Consider the following 25,790-nt stretch of genomic DNA (forward strand, 5'->3'; position numbering starts at 1 on the left):
ATTTGGGCCAATGTTGAGGGTTGCAGCCTGGAACACACTTCCAGGTTACCTTGCAGAGTGCTTTGGAGAACAAAGGAGAGCCTCAAGTTTTTTTTGTTTGTTTTGTTTTGTTTTAAAAGGACGAATCAGGAGAGGGAGCAATTACAAAAGTTGGTTGTCAGGCATTCGTATTGGCTTATAGAAATAGCATTGGTTAGTGATTGGCTATGCGTTGGTGAGCTACAGCATGCACAGCATTTCATGGCTACTTGGCCTCAGTTAGTCTAGAGCCCACATAGCAAGTGGCTTCAAAAGATAATTACTTAGCTCAAGAGGGAGTGAGCGAACGCTGTTACATTTTAAATGCCCCTGTGAGCTTTTATAACTTAAAGAAGGTCACATTTCTCAGATATAGAGTCGTTTATTTTTCTTTCTCAATCTGATAACCAAGAGGGCTACTAAGTGACTAACTGGTAAATAGAGTATATAGCGTGGAGGCACTGGACAAAGGGATGTTTCATGTCCCAAGCAGGATGCAGATATGTGGCATGAGATTTCATCACCCTATTCAGGATGCTGCACAATTTAAAACTTATGGATTGTTTATGTCTGGAATTTTTATTTTTATATTGACTGCAGGTAACTGAATCCATGGAAAGCAAAACTGCAGACAAAGGCAGATTACTATATACAATTTCATTAAAGAATCTCTGGTGACTTGCAAAGTAAGTTGAAAGACAAGTTTTATTAAGAGACACCATATTTGATATCAATCAGCTGATTTAGATGATCAACCTGAGGACATGAAACTTTCACACTCTTTATGAGACAGCCTGGATGAGGACTGATGAGGAGATGGAAAGACAAAAGTGGCCCCTTCCGTCTGAATCCTCAGCAGTTTACCTGAGCATGGTATTTAAGCATGTCTCTGGCTCAGAAAAGTGTTATTGGGGAGGGTCATAAAACATTTTTAAAACTATACCATGTCGTTTGTATGTTATCTCAAAGGCAACAAGAAGTTTTGAAAATTTTTAAGGCATATTAGACTAATGATATAGAAAATTCATTAAGGTTTCTGTATGAAGAATAGATTGAAGAGGAGGGAAGGAGATGAGAGACAGAGGAAACATAATGGTTATGATGGTTATTTTGGAGTGCAGTGAGCAGAGTCCAGAGGGAAGGTAGTGCTCATGTACTTTTGCCATTTGGGGCAAGATATATGACTCAGGAGTAGGCAGCAGTTACTGATATGCTGTGATGAGAAGTGTTGAAATAAACATTTATTGTACCCATATGGCTTTTACACCTCTTTTCATGGTTTCAGTTCACACGTTAAGTCATTATCTAAAATTGTCTACTATCTGTATTTAGGAAGACCTGTGATAGTTTACCAGTTAAGATGAAATGCCAATTGCTTACTGAAATGGAATATACACATATCCTATGATCTAGCAATTCTACTCTTAGGCATATACTGAACAGAAATGCATACACATGTGTCTACTATTAAAAGACTTATACAAGAATGGTCAGAGTGTTATTTGTAATAGCCCCAGATTGGAAATAATCCAAATGCCCATCAACAGTAAAATGATAAAATGTGGTATATACAATAAAATAATGAAGTATATACAATGAAATAAGTCACTAAAAATCAACAAAATATTGCTACATGTAACAACATGAATAATAATATTAAGTAGAAAAAGGTAGACACGAAAGAGTATATAATGCAAAATTCCACTTACGTAAAGTTGTTTTCCTCAGTGATAAAACTAATCTATTATGTTTAAAATCTGCACAGTAGTTATATTTAGTGAGAGGAAGGTGGCAGCGAAGGATTTAGGAAACAGAGGGGTCATCTGATATATTGATGATACGTTATTTCTTGATCTGGGTAGTAAGTGAGTGAGAATGTTTACTTTGTGAAAATGCATGGAGTTGTGTACCTAATGATTTGTGCGCCTTTCTGTATGCACTCCTTCTTATAAATATACAAAAAGGGCTAAAGAAGTACACATTCATGGGAAGTTATTTAAAAGTTATATTACTTTTTGTCATTAGGGAAAAAATGCTATGCCAAATAAGGTGTTTAGGAATAAAATAAAACAGACTGCTTCCATACAGGATGCAGTGACAACAGTTTTTCCTATGCATCTAAGCTGAATCATTACAATGAAAACATTTGAGTCCAAATGCTCCAGGAGATAATTGAAAAAAGAGGAGCAATCTGCATAACTTATTTCTAAAAGGCAATATAATATAAATAAAAGTAAACTGATGTGGAAATAGATATTATATGTTAGAGACCAAGAAAAAGTTTTCATAATATTTATCAAGTACTTACTGTGGATCAAGCAATGAGATATGAAGTTTATATTCATTTTAGCTTATTTAATAATCATAATAAGCTTAGGAGATAGTTGTCACAGTTATACCCATTGACCAGATTATGAAATGGAGACACAGAAAAGTTCAATTTGAAAAGAGAACTGATTGAGTCTTAACCACTTAATATACCAGTGGGTGACACTGGACAAGCTATTACATCCTCTAAACCTTAGTCTCCTCTTCCGTAAATGGAAGGGTCCTCACAGATTTGCTTTGAGTATGGTATTATGCAAATAAGGAGTGATTTCTTCCATTGTTTGAATTAGAAAGGATAGGCTAAGTCAACTGCAGAGAAAAGTTTTTCCATGGCTGACTTCAGAAGAAATGATGACTTCACTGGGCAAGAATCTTAACCCTGATAGTATTCACAAACCTGCCTGATCAGAAGAACCAGCAAAAATAAACCATTTTTGTTTTAGCAAATACACCTTCCTTGATCTGCTCTGAGTGTACTAAACTACAGATTCCAGAGCAGGTGCCTGGGAAGCTGTTTTTATAACAATCTCCTCCCAATCCCAGTGATTTTTCCATTCTTATGACCAATAATGGTTACGATCAATAAACTCTGGATTTCAAAAGACTTAGATAGGCTCCTCAGAGAGATGAATTTTATCTTGAATTTTTTTTTTTTTTAAAGACAGAGTCTCACTCTGTCACCCAGGCTGGAGTGCAGTGGCACAATCTCGGCTCACTGCAACCTCCACTTCCTAGGTTCAAGCGATTCTCCTGCCTCACCCTCCCAAGTAGCTGGGATTACAGGCACCCATCACCACCCCTGGCTAATTTTTGTATTTTTAGTAGAGATGGGGTTTTGCCATGTTGGCCAGGCTGGTCTTGAACTCCTGATCTCAAGTGATCTGCCTGTCTCGGCCTCTCAAAGTGCTGAGATTACAGGCTTGAGCCACCATATCCAGTCTTTTTATCTTGAATCTTAAGTCATGTAGATAAAAATAAAATCATGTTTTAAGAAATGTTTTTCTGCAGGAACCTGTGACAATGTATAGGTCACTTGCTTTCTGTTACTTTATCTTAATATTGGAATAAAGTTTGAAAAAATCTAAAGAATGGGAGACTTAGCATGCAATTTAGAATCTTACTCTCAAATGGTATTAGGAAATTTCTTTTTAAATTTTTTTTTAAAAGATACTGTACTCCCATCTGTTTGGATTTAATTTTCAAACTATTATAAGGGGTCCTTTAAAAGTTCATGGAAAATGTGTATGGTGAAAAAATTACACAGAGATTTCAAACTTTTTTGCACCAAAATAAACTCATATTAACTTCTTACAACATGTCTGGACAGGATCTAGTTTGATGCATTAAGAAAGATAAGATATCAGTTTGAAAAGAATCCCATCAGAGCAACATGAATTCTTCTAAAACTAGAGCAAGAACAAAAATCAAATTTATGGGGAATCTTGGGTACAAGAATGGTGTAATCATTGATCTTTATGAAAAGTTTATGGAGACAGTGCCCCAAATAAAGTATCAGTTTACAAAAAGATAACTCATTTTAAGAAGGGATTAGACAACGTTGAAGATGAAGCCCAAAGGGGCAGACCATCCACATCAATTTTTGAGGAAAAATTGTATCTTGGTAGTGCCTGAATTGAAGGTAACTGATGACTAACAGTATAAACAATAGCCAACACTATAGATGTCTCAACTGCTGCAGCTTACACAATTCTGACTAAAAAAAATTAAACTTGAGCAAACTTTCCACTTGATGGGTGCCAAAACTGTTGCATCCAGATTAGCTGCAGACAAAAGCAGAGCTATAAATGGAAGTTTTTAAAAGTGGGATCCAGATTCTGATGCATTTTTTCAAAGAGTTGTAACAGGAAATGAAACATGGCTTTACCAGTACTATCCTAAAGACAAAGCACTATCAAAGCAATGGCTACCAAGAGGAGAAGTGGTCCAGTCAAAGGAAAAGCAGACCAGTCAAAAGCAGAGGCCATAACAACAGTTTTTTGGAATGCTCAAGGCATTTTGCCTGTTGACTTTCTGGAGGTTCAGAGAATGATCACATCCACTTATTGTGAGAGCTTTTTGAGAAAAAAATAATACAAACTTTAGCAGAAAGACCCCTGGGAAACCTTCACTAGAGATTCCCTCTTTATCACAACAATGCTCCTGCTTATTCCTTTCTTCAAACAAGAGCAATTTTGTGAGAGTTTTCATAGGAATCATTAGGCATCCACTTACAGTCCTGATTTGGTTCTTCTAACTTGTTTTTTGTTTTCTAATCTTAAAAAGAACTTGAAATGTACCCATTTTTCTTTAGTTAATAATGTAAAAAATGATTGATTGCATTGACATGGTTAAATTTCCAGAACCCTCAGTTATTTAGGGATGAACTAAATGGCTAGTATCATCACTTACAGAAGGGTCTTGACCTGGATGGAGCTTATGTTGAAAAAGTTTATCTTTTTTTATTTTTATCTGTTAATTCTATTTTCCACAAACTTTTTAAAGTCCTCTAGTACATTTAGTATAAAAACTTTACACACATAGTTAAAATCAGATCCTTATTATTTCAGTGCCTAAAAGGAGGGGAGAGCTTTTCATTCTCTATTTAAAGCTTAAATGGCAGACTGATTCAGAGAAAATTTGAAAAGCAGGTTGTAGCATTTTTCTAGAAAACTACTTGGGAATTTCTACTTGAAGCACTTGGTTAAGAAGACAGTTTTGCAAAATTACAAACGGGATGACATGATTTTCCTGTTGAAGCTAATGTTATTTAATATTTCAGGGCTTTAGGAGTTAAGGGACTAGGGATAATATGAGATATGGTAGGACAGTAAAAGACTTGCAATGGCAAAATTAGACAAAATTTGCCAGCTTCACAATTTTATAGCTGTCTCCAGCCAATCCTGACAACCCTGCCCAAGGGCAGCCTTAGGGACATTTGACAAGCCAGCCTAGAAGAGAACATTCTAGAGGTACATAGCAAATACCTCGAAAAACAGCTAAAAGGGAGTTTGGATGCATGCAGAGTAGCAATACCCAGTATGAAAAAATATAGTAAAATGTAAGACTAAGTAGACAACAGATATAGGAAAATTGCTTCTCATGATTGATTCTGACAGCTCGCAAGAATAACAATCAAAGATTCAAAAGATTTAACAAGCCTGAGGGGGTAGTACTTTGCAATGATCTACAATAGAGTGTGTGTGGATACAAATGTTGGGGGAGAGGAATCTCTTGAGGAGAAGAAAACAATTTTTATTGGAAATGGCGAAAGGGCAAGAACAAAAAAGAAAAATTGCCTCTCCTCTGAGCTCCATTCAGCTCAATTAGCGCAATGCCACAACTTGAGAGCACAGAGTCAGGGCTAGCTGACCGGCATAAAGTATACAAATGGAAGAACACCAGCTTATATAAGGCATTTTATGCCACCTCCAAGATAGGGTACATGCCTGGGCTTTGGGATTATTACTATGTCAGAGAGAGGTAAAATGTTTTAGAGGTTTCGTCTTCTAAATTAAATCCTCCCAAACAGCCCTGAGTAATAAATCACTGCAGCCCTTAATTATATGGCACGTGATGGTTCATATTTAAAACAAGTTCTTATCCAAGGTAAAACCACCAACCTCCCCTCTGCATGTAAGAATGGTACACCTGAATGTGCTCAATCGTGGATCGGTTTGGGCTGCCTTCCATATGGATACCCAGGAAGATGACTTCTTGCTCCAGTAAAGTCTGGGGCTCCTGCCAAAGTTCTAAGTCCAAAGTGAGCAGCAGTTTGCCAGGAATGATCAGGCCTAGGTCAGGATCAGAGAGTTGGGCTGGTCAAAAAGATGCAAGAGGCCAACACCGATTAAATCAAATTAAATCTGAAGCATAGTCATATATTTCTGGGTAAACATTGTAATAGAATGACAGTTATCTTATTTTCACATCCCAACATGCTGCTAATATAGTTAATGAAGCAGGATCAGAATGAGCATAAGCTACTTCTCCATAAAAACTGTTCTCACTCCAAAGTTATCTTCATTCTAAAATATATTTGTGGCCAGGCGCGGTGGCTCCAGCCTGTAATCCCAGCACTTTGGGAGGCCGAGACGGGTGGATCACGAGGTCAGGAGATCGAGACCATCCTGGCTAACACGGTGAAACCCTATCTCTACTAAAAAATACAAAAAAAAAAACTAGCCGGGCGAGGTGGCGGGTGCCTGTAGTCCCAGCTACTCTGGAGGCTGAGGCAGGAGAATGGCGTGAACCCGGGAGGCGGAGCTTGCAGTGAGCCGAGATCCGGCCACTGCACTCCAGCCTGGGCGACAGAACGAGACTCCGTCTCAAAAAATATATATATATATGTATATATATTTGTGTATCTTTGGAAAGACGAAATTAATTCTTAAAAATATCATTACCCTGCTATGAAAAATAAAATTTATTACATTATTCATTTCCAAATTTAGAGCACCTCTCTTTGGGGAGAAGACACTCCTTTAAAATAGCAATTGTTTCTAGAGAACACACATATTTAATTTATATTCTCTCATTCAGTTGCAAACATAATAAAAATATTTTCAAAATGCATTTAAATAGCATGTACTTATAAAAAGTACAGGTAATCTTGATACAAAATTTTTATTCAAACAAACTGAACACAGTGCTTTGCAATTAATAAACAAAATATAAAGATTTCTGGAACTCCCTTGGTTTCAACCGTGTGAAGAACTCACAAAGGGAAATGTAAATGTAATGTCCTCATATTTAATTTTCTATTAGGCAACATTAAAAAATATGTAGCAAAAAATGTACAGTGCAAGTGCACTTAAATCTACTCAACACACTAGAGACTGAAAAATTAAAATATATTAGGTATTTTAATATGCAAAGCTGAGTCAAGGACATTAGCCAACTGACCTGATAATACAATAAACTATTTAGAAGACCTTTTATGCCTTGATAAGAGCTTTGGACAAGCTGCATGCTCAAAGTATTTAGCATCACAAATACACTTAGCGGAAAGCTACACGAGTATTGCTGTCATTTAGGCACTTCTAGAGAAAGAGCTATCATGGTGATAGGTTTTGGTTTAAAAAGGAGGGATTTATGAAAGATGATAAATGCTGATTTCACTAACAGATTCAGACCAATTTATGAGAAGCATGTGTACGTAATAGCAACCTTCCCATTTATATTGTTATGTTAGATTGCAATGGGGAATGAAATACCCAAAATGCTCCAGGAAAATTTTGAAAGACTCTTTGGGCAATAATAATTTGGAGATTCTGATCTCTTTCCTCTAAAAGATCTCGCATTTATGAGAATTCTAATGACAAATCACAGCATAAGAGACCAGAGTTCTCATATATTTTTTAATTTCTGTGGAACTAGGCACCACTCATCCAGACAGAAAGCTACCTTTTAAATAAGGTTTCCAGTGAATACAATTTGACAACCCACAAGATAATGTACAGGGGCTGGAATGAGTTGCAAAAGTAGAAAGACAGCCCTTGCCCTCAAAAAGACCTCATATTCTAAAGAGAAACAGTGGAGGAGAATGAATAAGTATATGCAGGTATACTGACATTTACATAAACACACACACACATCAAAATTCAAGATTTTTATGAACAGTATGTTAGGCTCCATCTGACACATAATGTGTCCTCCTCATGCCCAAATAGTAAAGATGTGTTCCTCTCTTAATGTTATAATTTGGTTACCTTTTTTTCAAAGCTCTTACTTATGGGTAAAAATGCAATAGGGTATTAATCTGGTTCCAAAAATAGGAAAGTAAATCGAAAACTAAAACAAATTGGACAGGAGACGAATAACCTAAAGCTAGCAGTAAAATTGAACTTTATAAAAAAGTCTCAGTGGGTATAACTCTAAATATACCATATGCCTAGCCTAGAGAAACAAATAGTGGCCTCCTCTAAAGAATTGCCATAAATAATAGAAGCTGGGGAATATTTTTTAAAAATGAAAATTGCTGACAACCCAATTTATCGTCATATGAATTACGAAAATATGAATAACGTCAAACAAAGCTCTATATAAAGTATAACATACACATGGGATTCTACTATACATAAGAACAAATATATAATGAAGTCACCACAGAGATCTTTCCAAAAACATACTTATACACACACACAGACACATACACACAGATAGATAGATAGATAGATAGATAGATAGATAGATAGATAGATAGATAGATAGAATGGCTCTGAAGATAATTTCTTTTAAATTTAGGATTTTTCACTACATTATTTCAAAAACTTACGAGTGAGAGAGAGGACTTATTACTTATTGTCCTGATCAATTAACTCATGATAAGATATAAAGTATGTGTGGAGAAAAGTGATTCCTTATACACATTTGGTGCAAATGTAAACTAGTAAAGCCATTATGGAAAATTATATGGCAGTTCCTCAAAAAACTAAAAGTAGCATTATATGATCCAGCAATTCCAATTCTGGGTACTTACTCCAAAAATTTGAAATCAGTATGTTGAAGAGATGTCTGCACTCCCATTCTCATTACAGCACTATTTACAACAGTCAATTATGGAATCAACCTAAGTGTACATCAACAGATGAGTGGATAAAGAAAATGTGATATAGATACACAATGGGATACTATTCAACCTTAAAAAGAAAGAAACCTTGCCCTTTGAGACTGCATGGATGCAACTGGAAAACCTTGTAAGTGAAATAATCCAGACACAGAAAGAAAAATACTGCATACTTTCACTTACATGTGGAATCCAAAACTATCAAGTTCATAGAAACACTGAGTAGAATGGTGGTAATTAAAGGCTGGAAGTCGAGGGAAGGGGAGATGATGCTTAAAGGGCACAAAATCTCAGGAGAAATAAATTTTACTTTCAATTGAGATATATGGCATACCATGGTAAATGTAGTTAATAATAGTGTATTATACATTTCAAAATTGCTATGAAAATAAATTTTAAGTCAGCGTGGTGGCTCACACCTGTAACCCCAGCACTTTGGGAGGCTAATGCGGGCAGATCACGAGGTCAGGAGATTGAAACCATCCTGGCTAACACAGTGAAACCCCGTCTCTACTAAAAATACAAAAAATTAGCCGGGCATGGTGGTGGGCGCCTGTAGTCCCAGCTACTCAGGAGGCTGAGGCAAGAGACTGGCGTGAACCTGGGAGGCAGAGCTTGCAGTGAGCAGAGATCGTGCCACTGCACTCCAGCCTGGGCGACAGAGCAAGACTCTGTCTAAAAAAAAAAAAAAAAAAAAGGAAAGAAGTAAATTTCAAATGTTCTTAGCAGAGAAGAAAAAGTATTTGAGGTAACAGATTTGTTAACTAGCCTGATTTAATTTTTCCACACTGTATTCATAAATTACACATCATTTTGTACCCCCCATATTGTCAATTTACAATAAACAAAATTTTTTTAAGATATACGGATTGGGGTGAGGTTCTTAATTTAGCCACATACATACTTGATATCTGAAATCTCTTTATAACAAAATAAAAGTCAAACTAAATTCTATTTCTGATCATTAAAACTCAGGATTCTTTTTTGAGCATCAAGAAAAACCAAAAAGAAAGTATCTTTGGAAGGCTGCAATTGCCTTCTGGAACTCAAAAGTTAGAAATACCCTCTACAGACAGACTTACCTTCACTTATTGAATTGATGTGATTATTCTTGAACTTTGATTTAATTTCTAGTTTGTACAACTTCCCAAGGGTATAAGTGCTACATGTTAATAAATTTTTTAGAACAAGGTTCTTTTAAGTCACAACAGGCACCCAAATACTGTTGTGTCATCCCTTCATAAAATGAGTTATTTTTATCTTATTCTTACTCTCAAATATTATAGATATGTCTATACATTTGCCTTCACATACTGAGAATAAAGTCTGAAAGTCAGAGTTCAAATAAAATCGTTTTATTCTCTTGATAATTTCCTAGTTCATAAAATTAGCATATTAAAATGAGTGTTTAACACTAGTGTTATCAAGGCTTAGCTTTCATTGATGGTTTTGAGAAAGATATAAAAAAATTATCATACATTATTTATAAGTGCTTAATTCTTTTCATTTTAAATGCCCAGAAAATTCCCCCAGGGATGGGCAAATAGTCTTTATACAGAGTATTTCCCTCAAAGTCTCCCTCCTGAACATAAACCTGCATTATTTCTTTCTTTGTAAGGCTTATCTCTTCAGACTATCTCTGCGTTAATTATTTCTCTCCTGTTTTCACAAATCATATTTTACTCTCCTGTCACCAAAATCTTGCGAGGTTTTTTTTTTTCAACCTTTACATTGATAATCCTCTGCTTTGTTTTCCCTAAAAGGTTCATATCTTCTTTAAGAGAATAAACTATGGTCATTATTTTATCATATAACCTTAAAAATCAAGACTAGCATAATAACTATGCTCTGTTTTAGAACTTAAACATATCTTGTTGAAATTTTTTTTTAAATTTCAGTGAGTTATATGTCTTTTATAAAAACTTAGGGAAAAATAGCTAAAGAGATTGGTCTTGAATTGACACATATTATTCAAGTCTGAGCAGTAATAAACATGCTATTAAAATTAATTAAGAAAAGACATATGAGATTTTCCTTACATTAAACAGCATGCATAGAGTGAATGGAATTGAGAGGGTAGAAATTCATATTCTACAATTAGTAATAGAAGCATGTGTAGCTATTCTCTTAAGTTTCCCAATTACAGAGGATCCACCAACTCATATTAGACACACTTCACCTGTCTAAAAATTTAAAAAAACTTTTAACCAAAATCATCTTGTACTCAACTTAGTCAATTGATTAATGTAATATCAGTCCTAATCTAATAATCAGTATGCAATCATGGGAGAAATTTGAGTCCTTTATTATAATTCTTAACAAAATCTTAGACTCTATTATATGTACAAAGCCAACTGAAATACTCTAATCAACTTTGATTGCTTAGGATGGCAATTTCATTAGACATGTATATGGAAAGGGATCTATCAGGGTTTTATTTATGAAAATATCTATGATTTTTGAGAAAGCAGGTAGAGAACTAGTTCAAAAGAGATTTATAGACTTGTGGAAGATTTGGCAAGATTGAGAATGAAAAACATTAGGATAAAGTGTTAGGTGAAAGAAAAATAGAACACCATTTTTGGAGTTGATGGATAAGGCCACTAATCATATTGCCATGAATGATGTAAGTGATACTCTCCCAACATTATTACTTATGTTGAAATATATATGTGTATATATACACACACACACATACATATATACATCCAACTTTTAAAATATCAAAATTATAGCTTAAGATCATTTAAATATCAATTTGATTTGATTTTGTAAATATTATTACTGCTAAGGATATCAAGTTTGTCTCAGCATTATCTGGAGGGGGCCAAGCTTCGATTACTAATACTATTATTTTAATTTGGGCCCCCTTAATCCTTCTTCTGATATTGTGATAACTTTTCATGAGCTCCTTGTAATAAGAGAATGACTTCAATTTCAATGGGAAATAATGATGAGGATAACTTTTTTAGCTTTTTATTTGTTGCTTCATGTACTTTACCTGATTCTTGAGATCCAGTTTGGGACATGGTCGTCCTCCATTGTAAGGTTTTTCTTTTAGCCATTTGGATCGAATTCTCACTCCAATTCCACAAGATGAACTGCAAGACCCCCAACTAGACCAATCGCTTAACTTGCAATCAAATGGGCAGGGTATGACACATTTTTCTTGAATGTAACCTAACAGAAAAAGATTTAAGAGAAGAGAGGAAAGTCTGATTAAAATGTACTGATCAAATTCACTTTCTATTTCCATGATCACAGTTTGGATTTTTCAACAATATTGCTGTAGTAGGTTCAATAATTTTGTACTCAAATAAACAGACCAAAGTTTTAAGAAATAAATAAATATGACATCTGCATTCAAATTTGTGCCATTCTGTTTACTTTGTAGGCAATTTTGGGATGAAAGGAACAGGAAAAAGTATACAGTTCTGGTTTCTGATAAGAAGGAATGAGGTAGCTCAGAGCTAAAGATGGTGCTATCTCCCCTCACTGGGCTTTGTGTTTTCCATCCTATGATTCCTACAATTCACTGTCTGGAAGAGGGATCATAAAAGAGTCCATCTTTCTTAAGGGTCTATGATCTGCAAGGCTTTCACTGAAAAAGATGTTGATTCTGTAATGTGACTTGGGGATGGGAAGAGGACAGACAGTGGACCACAGATTAGGAAGAGTGGGATATTATTGAAAGAAGACAGTAGAAGAATAGCAAAAAGTTGTATAATGGGATACTGCACTGAAATCAAGAGATGTGGGTTGAAGTACAGCTTTAGAAGTTCTAGCTTTACTTGGCCTTGCTTGTGTCTTCAGCCCACTTCTTGCTACAGTCTTTCTCTGGATAATCTCACTGTTTTAACTATCACCTCTAATAATCACTATCAAATATATACTTCCAATGCAGATCTCTCCACTAAATTCTGTACCATCTACTGAACCACTCTAATTTGATGCCCAATTTACTGAAAATTCAACATGTCTAAAACTGAGGCCACCAATTTCCTAAAAATTTATACTTCTCTTGTGTTCCTTTCCCAATTAACTGCAGCATCATCTGATTCCTGTATCCTGTTGTACATGCTTGTATAATCTCTTCTGCTTGACTGTGGGAAGGAACTGTGAATGTGACAGAATGTCCCTCCCATTATTAGGTTATGGTATATGGCAAAGGTGAAGGGAATTTACAGATATGATTAATATACCATATCAGTTAATCAGATTGCGATATACTAGGTGGGCCTGGCTTAATCGGGTGAAGAACCTTAAAAGAGGGCCTGGGTCCTTTTGTGTAGAGAGAGAGAGATTCTCCTGCTGGCCTTGAAAAAGAAAATAGCCATGCTATGAAATGCTGATGGCATGGTCACATGACAGGAAACTGCAAACAGCCTCTAGGACCTGAGGGTAACCCCTTGCTGTCAGCTAGCAGGAACACAGGGCCTTCAGGCCCACAGCTGCATGGAGATAAATTCTGCCAAAAACATGAGGGAGTTCAGAAGAGGAGCTTTCCCCAGCCAAGCCTCTGCTGAGATCTCAACCCCAGCCCACACCTTGATTTCAACCAAGTGAAGCCCTTAAGCAGAGAATCCAGAGAAGCTGTGTCTGAACTTCAGCCCCACACAAACTGTGAGATAATAAAGATTGTTTTGAGATGTGAAGTCGGTGTTATTATTTTATGCAACAATGGAAAAGCTAAGAAGTTATCCAAAATAAATATCTCCAGTTAGCTTAGACACTCCTCCATCATTCTACACAAACATTAAAATGTATCACAAATCCTTATATTAAAACAAACAAATAAGTCCCCTATTCTACAACTCCTTTGTCAGGCCCTAATTCAAGATCGCACCATTTCTGGCCCAGAATAATCACATATTCTCTCCACAAGTCTACCTTTCTTTTTCTTAATTTTTCTGTTTTGGTATCTGTCAATTACTCTGAGGGGGGGAAAAATCATTTTCTAAAATACAAAATAACTTTTATTACTCCTTTTTTGAAACCTTTGCCAAATCCCCATTGCCTTTATAATAAAGTGTCAACACACTTCACAAAAACAAAACAAACAAACAAACAAAACCAAAAAAAAAAAGCATTCTTTATAAAAGACTCTAAACAATGGTTTACAACCTCGTCTGTAAAATCTATGTCCATTCCCCAGCACCAACCATAGACCAATTCTACCTGAATCTCAGAGGATGGGACGCAGGAAAGGGTCGTTTTTAAACACATTCAGGTGATTCTGAGGCCTGCCTACCAAACTTATTGCTCCTCCCACCCTCCCATCTCTTCTATCTTAAATTACACCTACACAGACTACTCCATCTTCTGCACAAGCCTTTGCTTGTGCAAAAATTAGTTATTTTCCTAACCAGCTTAGCCTCCCTGGTTCATTACTTTAACCACTCTCTTGCCAATTTGGTTGATGGCCTCATCCCAGTGTTCTGCCATCCCAGGCTGGAAAAACTTCAGACTTAGTTTCCTCCAACTGTCTTTCTTCTCTGTTCTTAAAACAGTGCTGCCAAACAGAGATGAAGAAAATGCTGATACCACACTGGAGACACTTTAATATGTACTCTACCTTCAACCAATTTCTCACACCGCTTAGCCATTCTTCTGAGTTTTCTTCTCACTCTGATTCCATAGACAGCTCTTTCAAACCTCCACCTATTTTCAAACTTCTAAGACCTCACATCTTCCTCACATCTTCCTTCACAAAAAAAAGCAAGAAATGGACGAGACTCCTTCAGTTTCCTATGAATGTGTCTGTATGCATTCTCATATTTTTTTCTTCTCTCTTCATATTAACATGAAAAAGGTGTCCATTTTCCTATATAAGGAACATTCTTCATTTCCACCATCTCCCCTGGTCTACAGACTCTTTCAGAACCTTGTTTCCTTGATTCTTCCTCTCTCTCTATATATATATATACACACACACACACACACATATACATATATAATATATATGTATATATATAAAATATTTATATTTCTTTCAGATTAATATTAGAATGACTTTAAATTTCCCCAATAATAGTCATTGACAAGAGAGAATACACTAAAATCTAAGAGTGATCAGAAAAGATCCTTCTGGAGTTGAAAAAAAAAATGCTCCAATAGACACTCCTAAAAGACTAATCCTCTAACATAATGTTAATTTTACAGTCATTTCTAAGGAGTTTTGATTACTAATTCACTATCAGATACATAGTAAAAGCTAAATAAAGGATTAAAAAGAAGCCACAACATTACTTAATTTTAGAGAGAAACTGAGTCACAAAATGCTTTCATTTGCTACCAAATAAAAAGAGGAAAACTAGAAATTAGGTGGGATTAACTCTCATGGCATGCATACTTCACAAATGCAAATCTGAAATTCAAGGAGGTTTCAGATAAACTTTAAATGTTTGAAAGTCTATGTAGACCCTATGTTAAAGCAGATTTTGAAGTAGATGCCCTTTTAATTGAGATTTTAAATCATTTTCTTCTACACTTGCATATTGAAAGATTTTAATTAGCAAGCCTGTAGCAATACTTCTTTTTTTCTTTCCCTATGATAAGAAGTAAACCCAGAGGATCTCTATGAAAGTCAAGGTTATAAATTCAATGAGTAAAAAATAATTTTGAAATTCAACAGGACTAAGCAACAGTGACATTTATTTTTCAGGAAAATTATTTTCATGCCAGAGTATACCCCAAAGGAAAATTCATAGTGAGGAATATTAATACTTGCATATTCTTATACCTATCTCATATTCAAAAGGATTAGTTTTACCCACATACTTAACACTTACAGTTTTTGGCAACAGAATATAATCAAATGTGACTATGTACAAGGTTGACCTGCCACATAAAAACTCTAATTTCTAACTACAGAAGTCCAACTAATGTTTAAAAAACTCATTTCCACAAAATATACCACAGAATCTCTGTTCCCATCTACATAATATTTCATGGCAACACTCATACATCTAAACCTAATTGCTACAAAAAAAAGCAGTTTTTTCTACCAAAAAGTGTTTTACACTACAGTTTATATTCAGAATACACTGTTTGGACCATCTTATTACTTGGCTTAGGGATACTTCAATGTTTTATTTTAGTTATCAGTGTGCACACAGAATTAGGAGTGAAGTAGTCACTACAGAATTATCAGTGGAGAATACACCAAACTTTGTACTTTTGTAAACCATGTTCATTATACATAGTATATGCTCAAAAAATATCCTATTACAGATAAAGATGCACTGAATAGGATTCATTAATACTATCTCTATCGATGTTACAACCAGTGTTATTTATTTAATGATCTACTAAATAGAGTTGAAGCCCAGAGACTTGGAATGAAAGGACTTTTCAGTCTATATGTCTAATCCCCAAAGACTGAAGCCTTTGAGTTAGCATAACGGAAGTATGTGTAAGCACAGTTCTCTGAATAAGGTGGTCTCATTAATACAACCTCTCCCAGAATATTACCTTATGTGCATATTTTCCCTTCATCAGTCAAGTACGAACACATTTTTCTCCCATTAAGATCTAGTTTTGAAAGATCTAAAAGTAGGAAATATTGATTATATTAATCCTGAGAAAATAACCTAGATTAATTTACTTATATTTTCCTGCTATATAAAGTAATAGCCAACATCTCACTGGACAGCTTATGTTCTATCTACTGACACTGTGCTCAAATAATGAAACACAGTACCAAAAAGGAAACAGATTTTTTTTTTTTCCAATGCTGAACAAGCTAAGATCCTGGAGAATCTTGTAAGTTAAAATATCATGTTGAGATTTTCTCAATATTTAAAAATCTGCTGTTTAAAATTTATTTTATGTTTTTTCCTTTTTAACTTTTATGGATACATAATAGTTGAATATATTTATGGGGTACATGTGATATTTTGATACAAGCATGCAATGTGTAATGATCAAATTGGGGTAACTGGGATATCCATAACTTCAAACATGTATCTTTTATTTGTGTTGTCAACATTACAACTGTTCTCTTCTACTTTTTTAAAATATACAACAATTATTGTTATCTATAGTTGCCCTACTGTGCTATTGAATGCTAGATCTTATTCTTTCTATCTAACTGTATTTTTTGTACTCATTAACCAACCTATCTTTCTCCTTCCCTCCCTACTACCCTTTCCAGCCTCTGGAACCACCATTCTCTTCACTACTTCCATGAGATCCATACTTTTTCAAATCTCCCACATATGAGTAAGAACACCCAATACTGTTTTTCTGTGTCTGGTTTATTTCATGTAACATAATCTCCTCTATTTCCATCCATATTGCTGCAAATGATAGGATGTCAATTTCATTCTTTTTATGGACAAAAAATATTCCATTGTGTATATACATATTTTCTTTATCCAGCCATCTGTTGATGGGCACTCAGGTTGATTCCACATCTTGGCTATTGTGATTATTGCTGCAGTAAACATTGGAGTACTGATACTTTGATATATTCCCTTTCTTTTGGTTACATACCCAGCAGTGAAATTGCTGAATCATAGGGTAGTTCTATTTTTAGTCTTTTGAGAAATCTCCATACTGTTTTTTATAGTGACTGTGCTAATTTGCATTCCTACCAGTTGTGTTTGAGCATTCTTCTTTTTCCATATCCTCACTAGAGTGTGTTAGTTTCTACCTTTTTGATAATAGCCATTTTAACTGGGGTGATATATCTCATTGTGGTTTTGATTTGCATTTTCCCTGATGATTAGTGGTGTTGAGCTTTTTTTTATATACCTGTTGGCCATTTGTATGTCTTCTTTTAAAAAATGTCTATTCAGATGTTTTGACTATTTTTCAATTGGATTATTTTGTTTTTTGCTATTGGAGTTCCTTATATATTCTGGTTATTAATCCCTTATTGAATGAATAGTTTGCAAATATTTTCTCTCGTTCTGCAGGCTGTCTCTTCATTTTGTTGAGTGTTTCCTTTACTGTGCAGAAACTTTTTAGCTGGATGTGATCCCATTTGTCCATTTTTTGCCTCGGTGGCCTATGCTTTTGAGGTCTCATTCAAGAAATCTGTGAACAGACCAATGTCCTGGAGCATTTTCCCAAAGTTTACTTTTAGTAGTTTTATAGTTTCAGGTCTTATATTTAAGTCTTTAATCCATTTTGATTTGATTTTTGTAAATGGTGAGGGATAGAGGTCTAATTTCATTCTTCTGCATATGGATATCCAGTTTTCTATTTATGTATTTTAGTACTACGAGAATATAATTGTTTTTCTATTTATCTAGTAAAAATACACTATACTAAAAAGTACCCAATGACTTAAATCAGATTGATTTAAAGGGCATATTTGTTTGGGAAAGGTGGGGAAAAAATTGCAAAAGTTATTTTAACCTTAGTTCAAGAAAGACAATTTGAGAAGTTAGATCAATACTTTACCATTGTTACGCAGAGAGGAACTGACAATGTTAAACACTTACTTAAAATCTCAATCCATCAGCATGCGAAAATGTAAATCAAAGCAATAGAGTTACCAGTTTGCATTGGTGAATGTATACATTTTCTTGGAAATACCACTCACGAAAAGAAGTTGCATACTCTCAAAAAGATGCTTCCAAGCTTTTTTAGGTCTCTATGAGGCCTAAGAGATGATAGTTAAAAAGTGCCTAGGTTATTATCTCTTCTTTTTAGAATTCTAAATTATTAAGAGATGGTTTTGAAAGTACTGTCTACTAGTAGAAAGTATTTTACTTTTTAGAGAACTCCATCAGCATAGAAAAATAAGGTTAAATATTATAAATGACGCTAATGTATTGCAAACAAAATATCTCATTTAGACCCACAATATGATAAGGTAACTGAAGTGTGGCTGATTTACAAGTCATACAATGTTCAAACAATTAACTGACAAAAAAAGTTTTACTAGATTCCTTAAAACCCAATTTTTTTTGTAATACAATAACTTATTAAATTATATTACATCCACCAGGAAAATCATTTCAGTGTCAGCCAGTTTCCTTAATTAAATTACAATTCACTAATTCACTGGTGTACTGTATTTTGGATGTAGATGAGCTATTCAAGGTCATCTAGAAAAAGGCTTCATTTTATAGTCAGAAGTAGAAAGGGAACTCAAACTCAGACTTGGTTGAGATAGTTCACTATCAAGTAGAAACAAATAATTACTATGGCCCAAAATGTTCTCTTTAGTAAAGGATTGACAAGATAGAGAATCAACCCTGCTCTTGATCTAATTAATTCATATTTGGGAAGAGATAATTCTTACAAATGAGGGAAAAAAATGTGGTATGTGATCAAGTACATATGTTGTATGATACAAACAATGTATACAAATTCTATGACAAAGTGAGATAATATGAATATATTATGGTTTTAATTTTCTAAGAGATTCTTGTGAAAAGTATTTATCATGGTACACAGGTTTTTGGCTAATGGCTTGACTTGCTTCACTTGCCATAACTAAATGTATCGGTGTTAACCTAATCAAGCAGCCAAGTCCTATAAAGAACTGATCTTTGAAATTGAACAGTCCAGGCAATTTAATCACAATGGTATCTCTAGTTGTTCCTACAGGCAGAGCTTCCAACATTAACTTCCTTGTGCCAGGTTCCTCCAGGCAGAGAAAAGATATTTTTTTTCTTAGATGATATTGAGGTTATTAGAGACAAATGGAAGACTAGACGCAGAACAATCTGAACTCTTCAATTAGGACTGCACATACACTAGCTATTTTTCCCATTACTGCAAATAAGTGCTGTTAAAATTAAAGTGACTGAATGCTTTAATCACATAATAAACTTGGCATTTGCAATACAACAAAGACACATAGATTTCAATAACCCAATATTACCAAGTAATTCTTAGAACGGTGGCTCCAAGGGCCTATATGAAGTCTTCTCATTACGTCTTCTTGCCTTGAGAGAATTTCACCTTAAACTACACCATACTGTCTGTACTTTACATTTTCTCATTTATGAAAGCTGATTTCTGAGCATATCTTGTATTCATCAGGCTATTCCCCAAATATTTCAGGTTCTGTTCTTGGACACTTTACCACACTTTGAAGTTTGGTATGATCTTATCATTTGTTTTAGCCAATAAAATGTGACCAGAAATGAAGTGTGTCGCCTCTAGGTAGAAGCTTTAAGAGCTGCAGCATAATTTGCCATATTCTTTCTTTCCCTATGCCACAAGGACCAGCAATATTCCAGGTGCTGGCTGCTCAATCAGCCCAGGTCCTTGAGTGATGAGGACTTGGCGCAGTCTCCAGCCAACCCAAGATGGACATGAATAGTGAGAGACCTTGTGGCTTTCAACCACCGAGACTTTGAAGTAGTCTGTTCTGTCTGTTTCTGCAACATTACCGATCCCATCCTGATGGATCAAGCTTGGCACAACAAAGCATCTTCAGAAGGTGAAGTAAAGAGCACAACGAAACAAATATTTAGAATATTTTGAGAATATAGTGTCCTGAGAGAATACGATTAAGCTATATCAGCAGTTAGCACAGTGTGAATGGCAAATCAAATCAAACGAGGATGTGACTTTGCAAAAAGTTGAGCTTATATATATATTTCAGGAAAATGTATAATTTATTATTTAAAAAAGGACTCACAATATGGATTATAAATCAAAGTCTAACCTTATGTCATCTGGGATAAAATATTAAATCTCCATAGTTCAATTTCCTTGTGTGAAAATAAAAATGTAACTATGCTTCTCCTTTCTAATTTCTTATAATGCTATGAGGGTCAAAAAATATAAGAAGTAGAATTCTGTGGAAAATAATTAATATATGATGAAAGTGACATACTAACAATTTACTGCTACTAAAAGCTATACAGCAGAGTAAAAATGTTCTTTCATTATTATGTTTTTGGGGCAGGTAATTGATAAAAAATATAATTCTGTAAAGATACTTTAGCAGAAAAATTACAGGGTAATAATTTTCAAATTTGGGTGCCTTTCCTCATTCCAGCTCATTTCCATGTAAATTAAAGACTAGGATAACATTGACAAAATGAGAGATTCTGCTTTGGATCAGTAAATCAGTTGTGTCATTCCATGTCTGTCTTTCCAAGTCTGCTGCTACCAACCAAGGCCAGATACTCAATATCTCTCACTTGAACTATTTTAATAGTCCCTTAACTGGGCTACAGGTTTCCAATTTCTTTCTTCTAATCCATTCCATGTCTGATCAACTGCAATATTAATATCCCTAAAGTACAACTCTACATATGTCATGGCCTAACCTAAAATAAATAACCTTCACAGTGTAGCAGAATTTTGATAAATAGGCATGTGGAAGGCAATCTTGGCAGGGGAGAGATCACAAATTAAATTAAGAAGATGAGAATGAACCCCAAATGTTTATAAGTCAAATATTCTCTACAATAATTTTTGTTTGAGGAGAAGTATAAATTTGGCTAGGGTGGTGTAAGACCACAGCAGGAGGTTTGCTGGGGAGGCTTAGAAAATTGATTAAGAATTCTGATATAAATTTGATTGTGGCACTGGACTGAAGAAGAGACAGCATGAGATCAGAGCACCTGATTAAGAGAGAATTTGAAAATTCTAAAGTGGCAAATGCTTTGCCCTTAGGCTAAAAGACCACTAAATATAATTAAAAATGGTATGCATGTTGTTAGAGAACAATATAATGAAACATGATAGGATATTACTTATAATTAACTAGTTGTGACATGTACACATGGCTAATATACTATCTAAATGGAAATGACTGCCTTCAAAATGACCAGTGAATCTGCTCTTTAAATAGCAGCTTCATTTCGCAACCGTGAAGACAGGTTTGATACAATGAATCCTAAGCATCAGCAATCACCAGTTTATGAGTAGATACATGGCTCTATGTGTCTCATGGGATTCAGAAACATATAAGCTTAGAAGAAAAGTACGTCTCTTCTTTTTGCTTTATCTCCTAGGGTCCCTAAAGAAACTCTGACCTGAATCCAGCCACTATATTGGACTAGAACAGATTTACCTACTGCTTACCTGCATACTTATTTGCTTATTTATTTACATATCTGTATATTTATTATGAGGATAGGAGTGCAAAATTGGGAGATTTCACATAAAATAAACATTTCTGACTTCCCTTGAAAATGTGGATGATCTGGGAACATCTGGGATCTCATTTCAGCATAGCAACAATTGGCTGGCATTAAATAGCAGGACCTCTTCAGATGAAATGTGCCATCACAGTACTCTACAGTCCCTAAACTAAGGACTGCTTTACCAACGGAAACAAGGCCAAAACTTACTCATATGTCCAATTTTTTAAAAAGGTAAGGCGAGACTATGGTTATTGGAGAGGAGGGTGGATGATACAGAGATCCACCTGTCCAGGCTCACCCTACTCATCACATGAAGGGATCTAGGAAGAGGTGAGTCAAAACTTTTTTAGTCTGAAATCTTCAGAAGGAGCCGGACTCTACACTATCAGCCAGGGTGGGAGCAGGCAAGTGGGCTCTGGAAATTATATAACGAAAAAGGCATTCTTTAAAATTTAAAAACAGAAGACAAAATTATAAATGCAAATTTAGGTGCAATGATTTAGAAGAGGATCATGATAATAAAGTTTCTGAAGTTTAAGGTTCATTAGGTGGATTAACTTCTACTGCTATCAGTATTCTACATATCACTACACCAGCATTCACGAGACATCGTGAATACCTAGAACATGAATATCTAGACATAGATACATGGAAGCACTCTTTATTCAGAGCCTAGCTCCTCCAAAGAACTCTGTGGACTGGAAGAAAGTTCATAATGTAATACAATGTCTGCACAGCAAGCTTCAGAGATGAGAATCCATTTTTCTATTTGCTGGACTGCAGGGTCATCCAGACAATGATTTGTAATCATGAACAATGAAACAAGTTATTATAAATTCTGATTTATAATCAGAATATGGATTACATGACAAAAAAAATTTACCTCCAAAAGTTTTCATTTGCCAAAGAACTGTACCTTTCACGGAGCTAATGCAGAAATCAATGTACAAGAATGAATTCACAGTACATTAACTCCTTGCAAGTTACTATAAAAACCTTTGAACTATCACCAAGGTGTAAAATTAAATACAACTTACAGTTTTGATTTATACAGCTCTCTGGTAATGGAGAATTTGTTCCATTGCCAATAATTTTGTTTCGTAACGGATTGTGCATTATCTAATCCAGAGATTTAGACTTCTGTTGTCTGCAATTGACAGATATCTTATATATTTAATGATATACCTTGGATGAAGGAATAAAAGAAGAAATAAAGAAAAGTAGTCAAGACATTTCAATTTATTTATTTATTTTCTTAAAAAAATTACATAGCCAGAAATCTTCTAATTACACTAACAGAAGTATCAAGAGACTGTGGATAATCCTAATTCACACAGAGAGGGCTTTTGAAACCAGAAAAAAGCATCAAAAGCAACCAAAATATTCCTCTGAAGAAAAAGCAAAAAGCAACAGAAAAAGAGGGTTTGTTAGTTTTCTAGAACTGTTGTACCAAGTTAGCAGAAACTTGGTAGCTTAAAACAAGAAAAAATCATTCTCATTGCCCTCTCATAATATATGCTTAATTCATTTTGTACATTCTAGAAGTCTGACATTAAGGTGTCAGCAGGGCTGTGCTCCCTCTAAAGTTTATAGGAGAAAATTCTTGCCTTTTTCAGTTTCTGGTGGTTCCTGGTGGCCCCTTGCTGTGGCAGCATACTTCTAATTTCTGCCTTCATCTTCTCATGGTTGTTTCCCCTTTGTTTCTCTGTCTCAAATCTTTCTCTTTTCTCTTATAAGGACGCTAATAATTGGTTTTGCAGCCTATCCTAAACCTAGGATGATCTCATTTCAAGTTCTTTAATTACATCTGCAAAGACTATTTGCAAATAAGTTCACAGGCACAGGTACTGGGGGATAGAACTTCAACATATCTTTTGCGGGGACAAAATTCAACCTACTAGAGAGAGGAGTGAAGATTATAATAAAGAAGAGAATGTAACACATGGACAAGAGTGCAGCCTTAGATACACACCAGCCTGTCCTAGGCTTATATCCCACCTAAACATGAGTTGCCTAAATCCACTAAGCTTCAACGTTATCAACCATCGCAAGGACTACTGCAGGTCAACTCCAGCCTCCACCTGTTTTTGTAAATACAGTTTTGTTGGGACAGAGCCACACCCATTTGTTTCTGCATTGCCTATGGTTGCTTTCAAACTGCAACAAGCAGAGGTGACTAGTGACAGAGACAGTACGGCTGACAAAGTTGAATATATATACTATCTAGACCTTTATAGAAAATGCTATCAAATGGGGTTAATAACACTACCCATTGCATAAGATTATTACGAGAATCAAATGAGAGCATTAAACAGTATTGACCACACAGTGAGCACTCAGTAGGTGAAAATTCACCGTTTCTATTAGAAAGGCATAGTGTCATGGTAGATAACATAGTGTTTCTATTAGAAAGGCATAGTGTCATGGTAGATAACAGCATGGGCTTAGAAATTTAAAGACCTAAGTTCAAAATCAACCAGGACACTTACTACTTGTGGTGTTACTTTGTGCCTGTCATTGAACCTCCCCAATCTTCAATATTCTTTTCTGTAAAGTGGAGGTAATTATTACATCTACTTAAAATTGCTCTGTACATCAGATGGTCTGGAGCAAGAGGTTAGCCATTTCTGCTACTAGTATTATCCTCTAACAAAGAAAATATAATCTTCAGTGTATGAGATGGGAGTGGGAGTTGGGAATACAGTTTCATTTTGAGAAATTCCATATTTAAGAGGATCAAATGTCTCAAGTCTTCCCCAAAATGATGTTTTCTCCTCAAGGCCAAAACCTCTATGGCATGCAGAAAAGGGTAGAGTGCTCATGTGAATTTTTATCTATTTCTTGGCCAAATAAACAGAGTAGGTAAAGATTAACTTTGGTATACAGCAATCAATAGTTCCCTGCTAATTAAAGCAGAATTATTTAAACTATTGAACACAGAGCCTGAAGGCTGGCATCGATGGGGATGAAATCGTAAGACCTTAAATAAAAACAGTTACACTGAAATCTTTATCATCCTCCCACCCTCACCAATCAGGTTCCTCTTCCTGTGTTCCCTCCCTTGCTCCTATATTAAGGTCCAAGCTCTTTGAAATGACTCATAGGGACTTCTCTAATCTGTTGCTTTCATGTCTCTTCTTGCTTTAAAGGTGCATGAAATCCTGTAACTTCACAAGGCTCAACAGCTGGTAATAATTTTGTAAAGTGGAGATATAATTCAGGACATGTTGAAGACAGCTTCCTTTGTTTTGCCTCCTGTTCTTCACAATCATCTTAGCTTTATAGGAATTTGTCTACAACCATCATCCCCTTAGAAATGAACTTGGAGCAGCGAGGGCATGGGCAAGACCACCTCCTTACGCCGACTGTTTAGACAATAATGGTAATGCATGGGGGGAGTGGGAGACAATGTGATTAGTAAGGATTTTCATTTGATAAGATTTCACGAGCTGTCAAATCAGAGCTTGGGCTGCCAAGGCTACAGCTATGTATATTTGAAGTATAGCTCTGATCCAGGAAAGTGCTGGATTATTTCATCTGGGATTAGAATGTACTTTGCATTCATCTTTCTAGTATCTCAAAAGATGATTTGGGAAAAAAGACGAGATAAAATCTTCAAGTGTTATTCAAGAAAACTGAGATACTGTAGAAACAACTATGGAATTTCAGGGCACAAATATTTGTTTTGCTGCTATTGGAAATAAGTAAAACTAACCTATACCTAGGTGTGTGCAAAATTAAGTGACACAATACACAAGCCACACAGGTAGAAATTTGGCTCTGGCTTTGATTTCACACCTGAGACTCAAAAT

At 35.2% G+C, this 25,790-nt stretch overlaps 1 protein-coding gene across 1 annotated transcript in view; it reads right to left on the reverse strand.

Moving 5' to 3' along the window:
- Positions 1-25,790, reverse strand: part of THSD7B (thrombospondin, type I, domain containing 7B) — a 649,627-nt gene that overhangs the window by 217,147 nt on the left and 406,690 nt on the right. Inside the window, exon 14 of the mRNA XM_011966357.1 lies at positions 11,913-12,091. Within this exon, the coding sequence (XP_011821747.1) occupies positions 11,913-12,091 (179 nt within the window). The remainder of the gene's footprint in view (positions 1-11,912; positions 12,092-25,790) is intronic.

The sequence above is a fragment of the Mandrillus leucophaeus genome, unplaced genomic scaffold (assembly GCF_000951045.1).
Source record: "Mandrillus leucophaeus isolate KB7577 unplaced genomic scaffold, Mleu.le_1.0 Scaffold759, whole genome shotgun sequence".
In the NCBI taxonomy this organism is placed as follows: Eukaryota; Metazoa; Chordata; class Mammalia; order Primates; family Cercopithecidae; genus Mandrillus; species Mandrillus leucophaeus.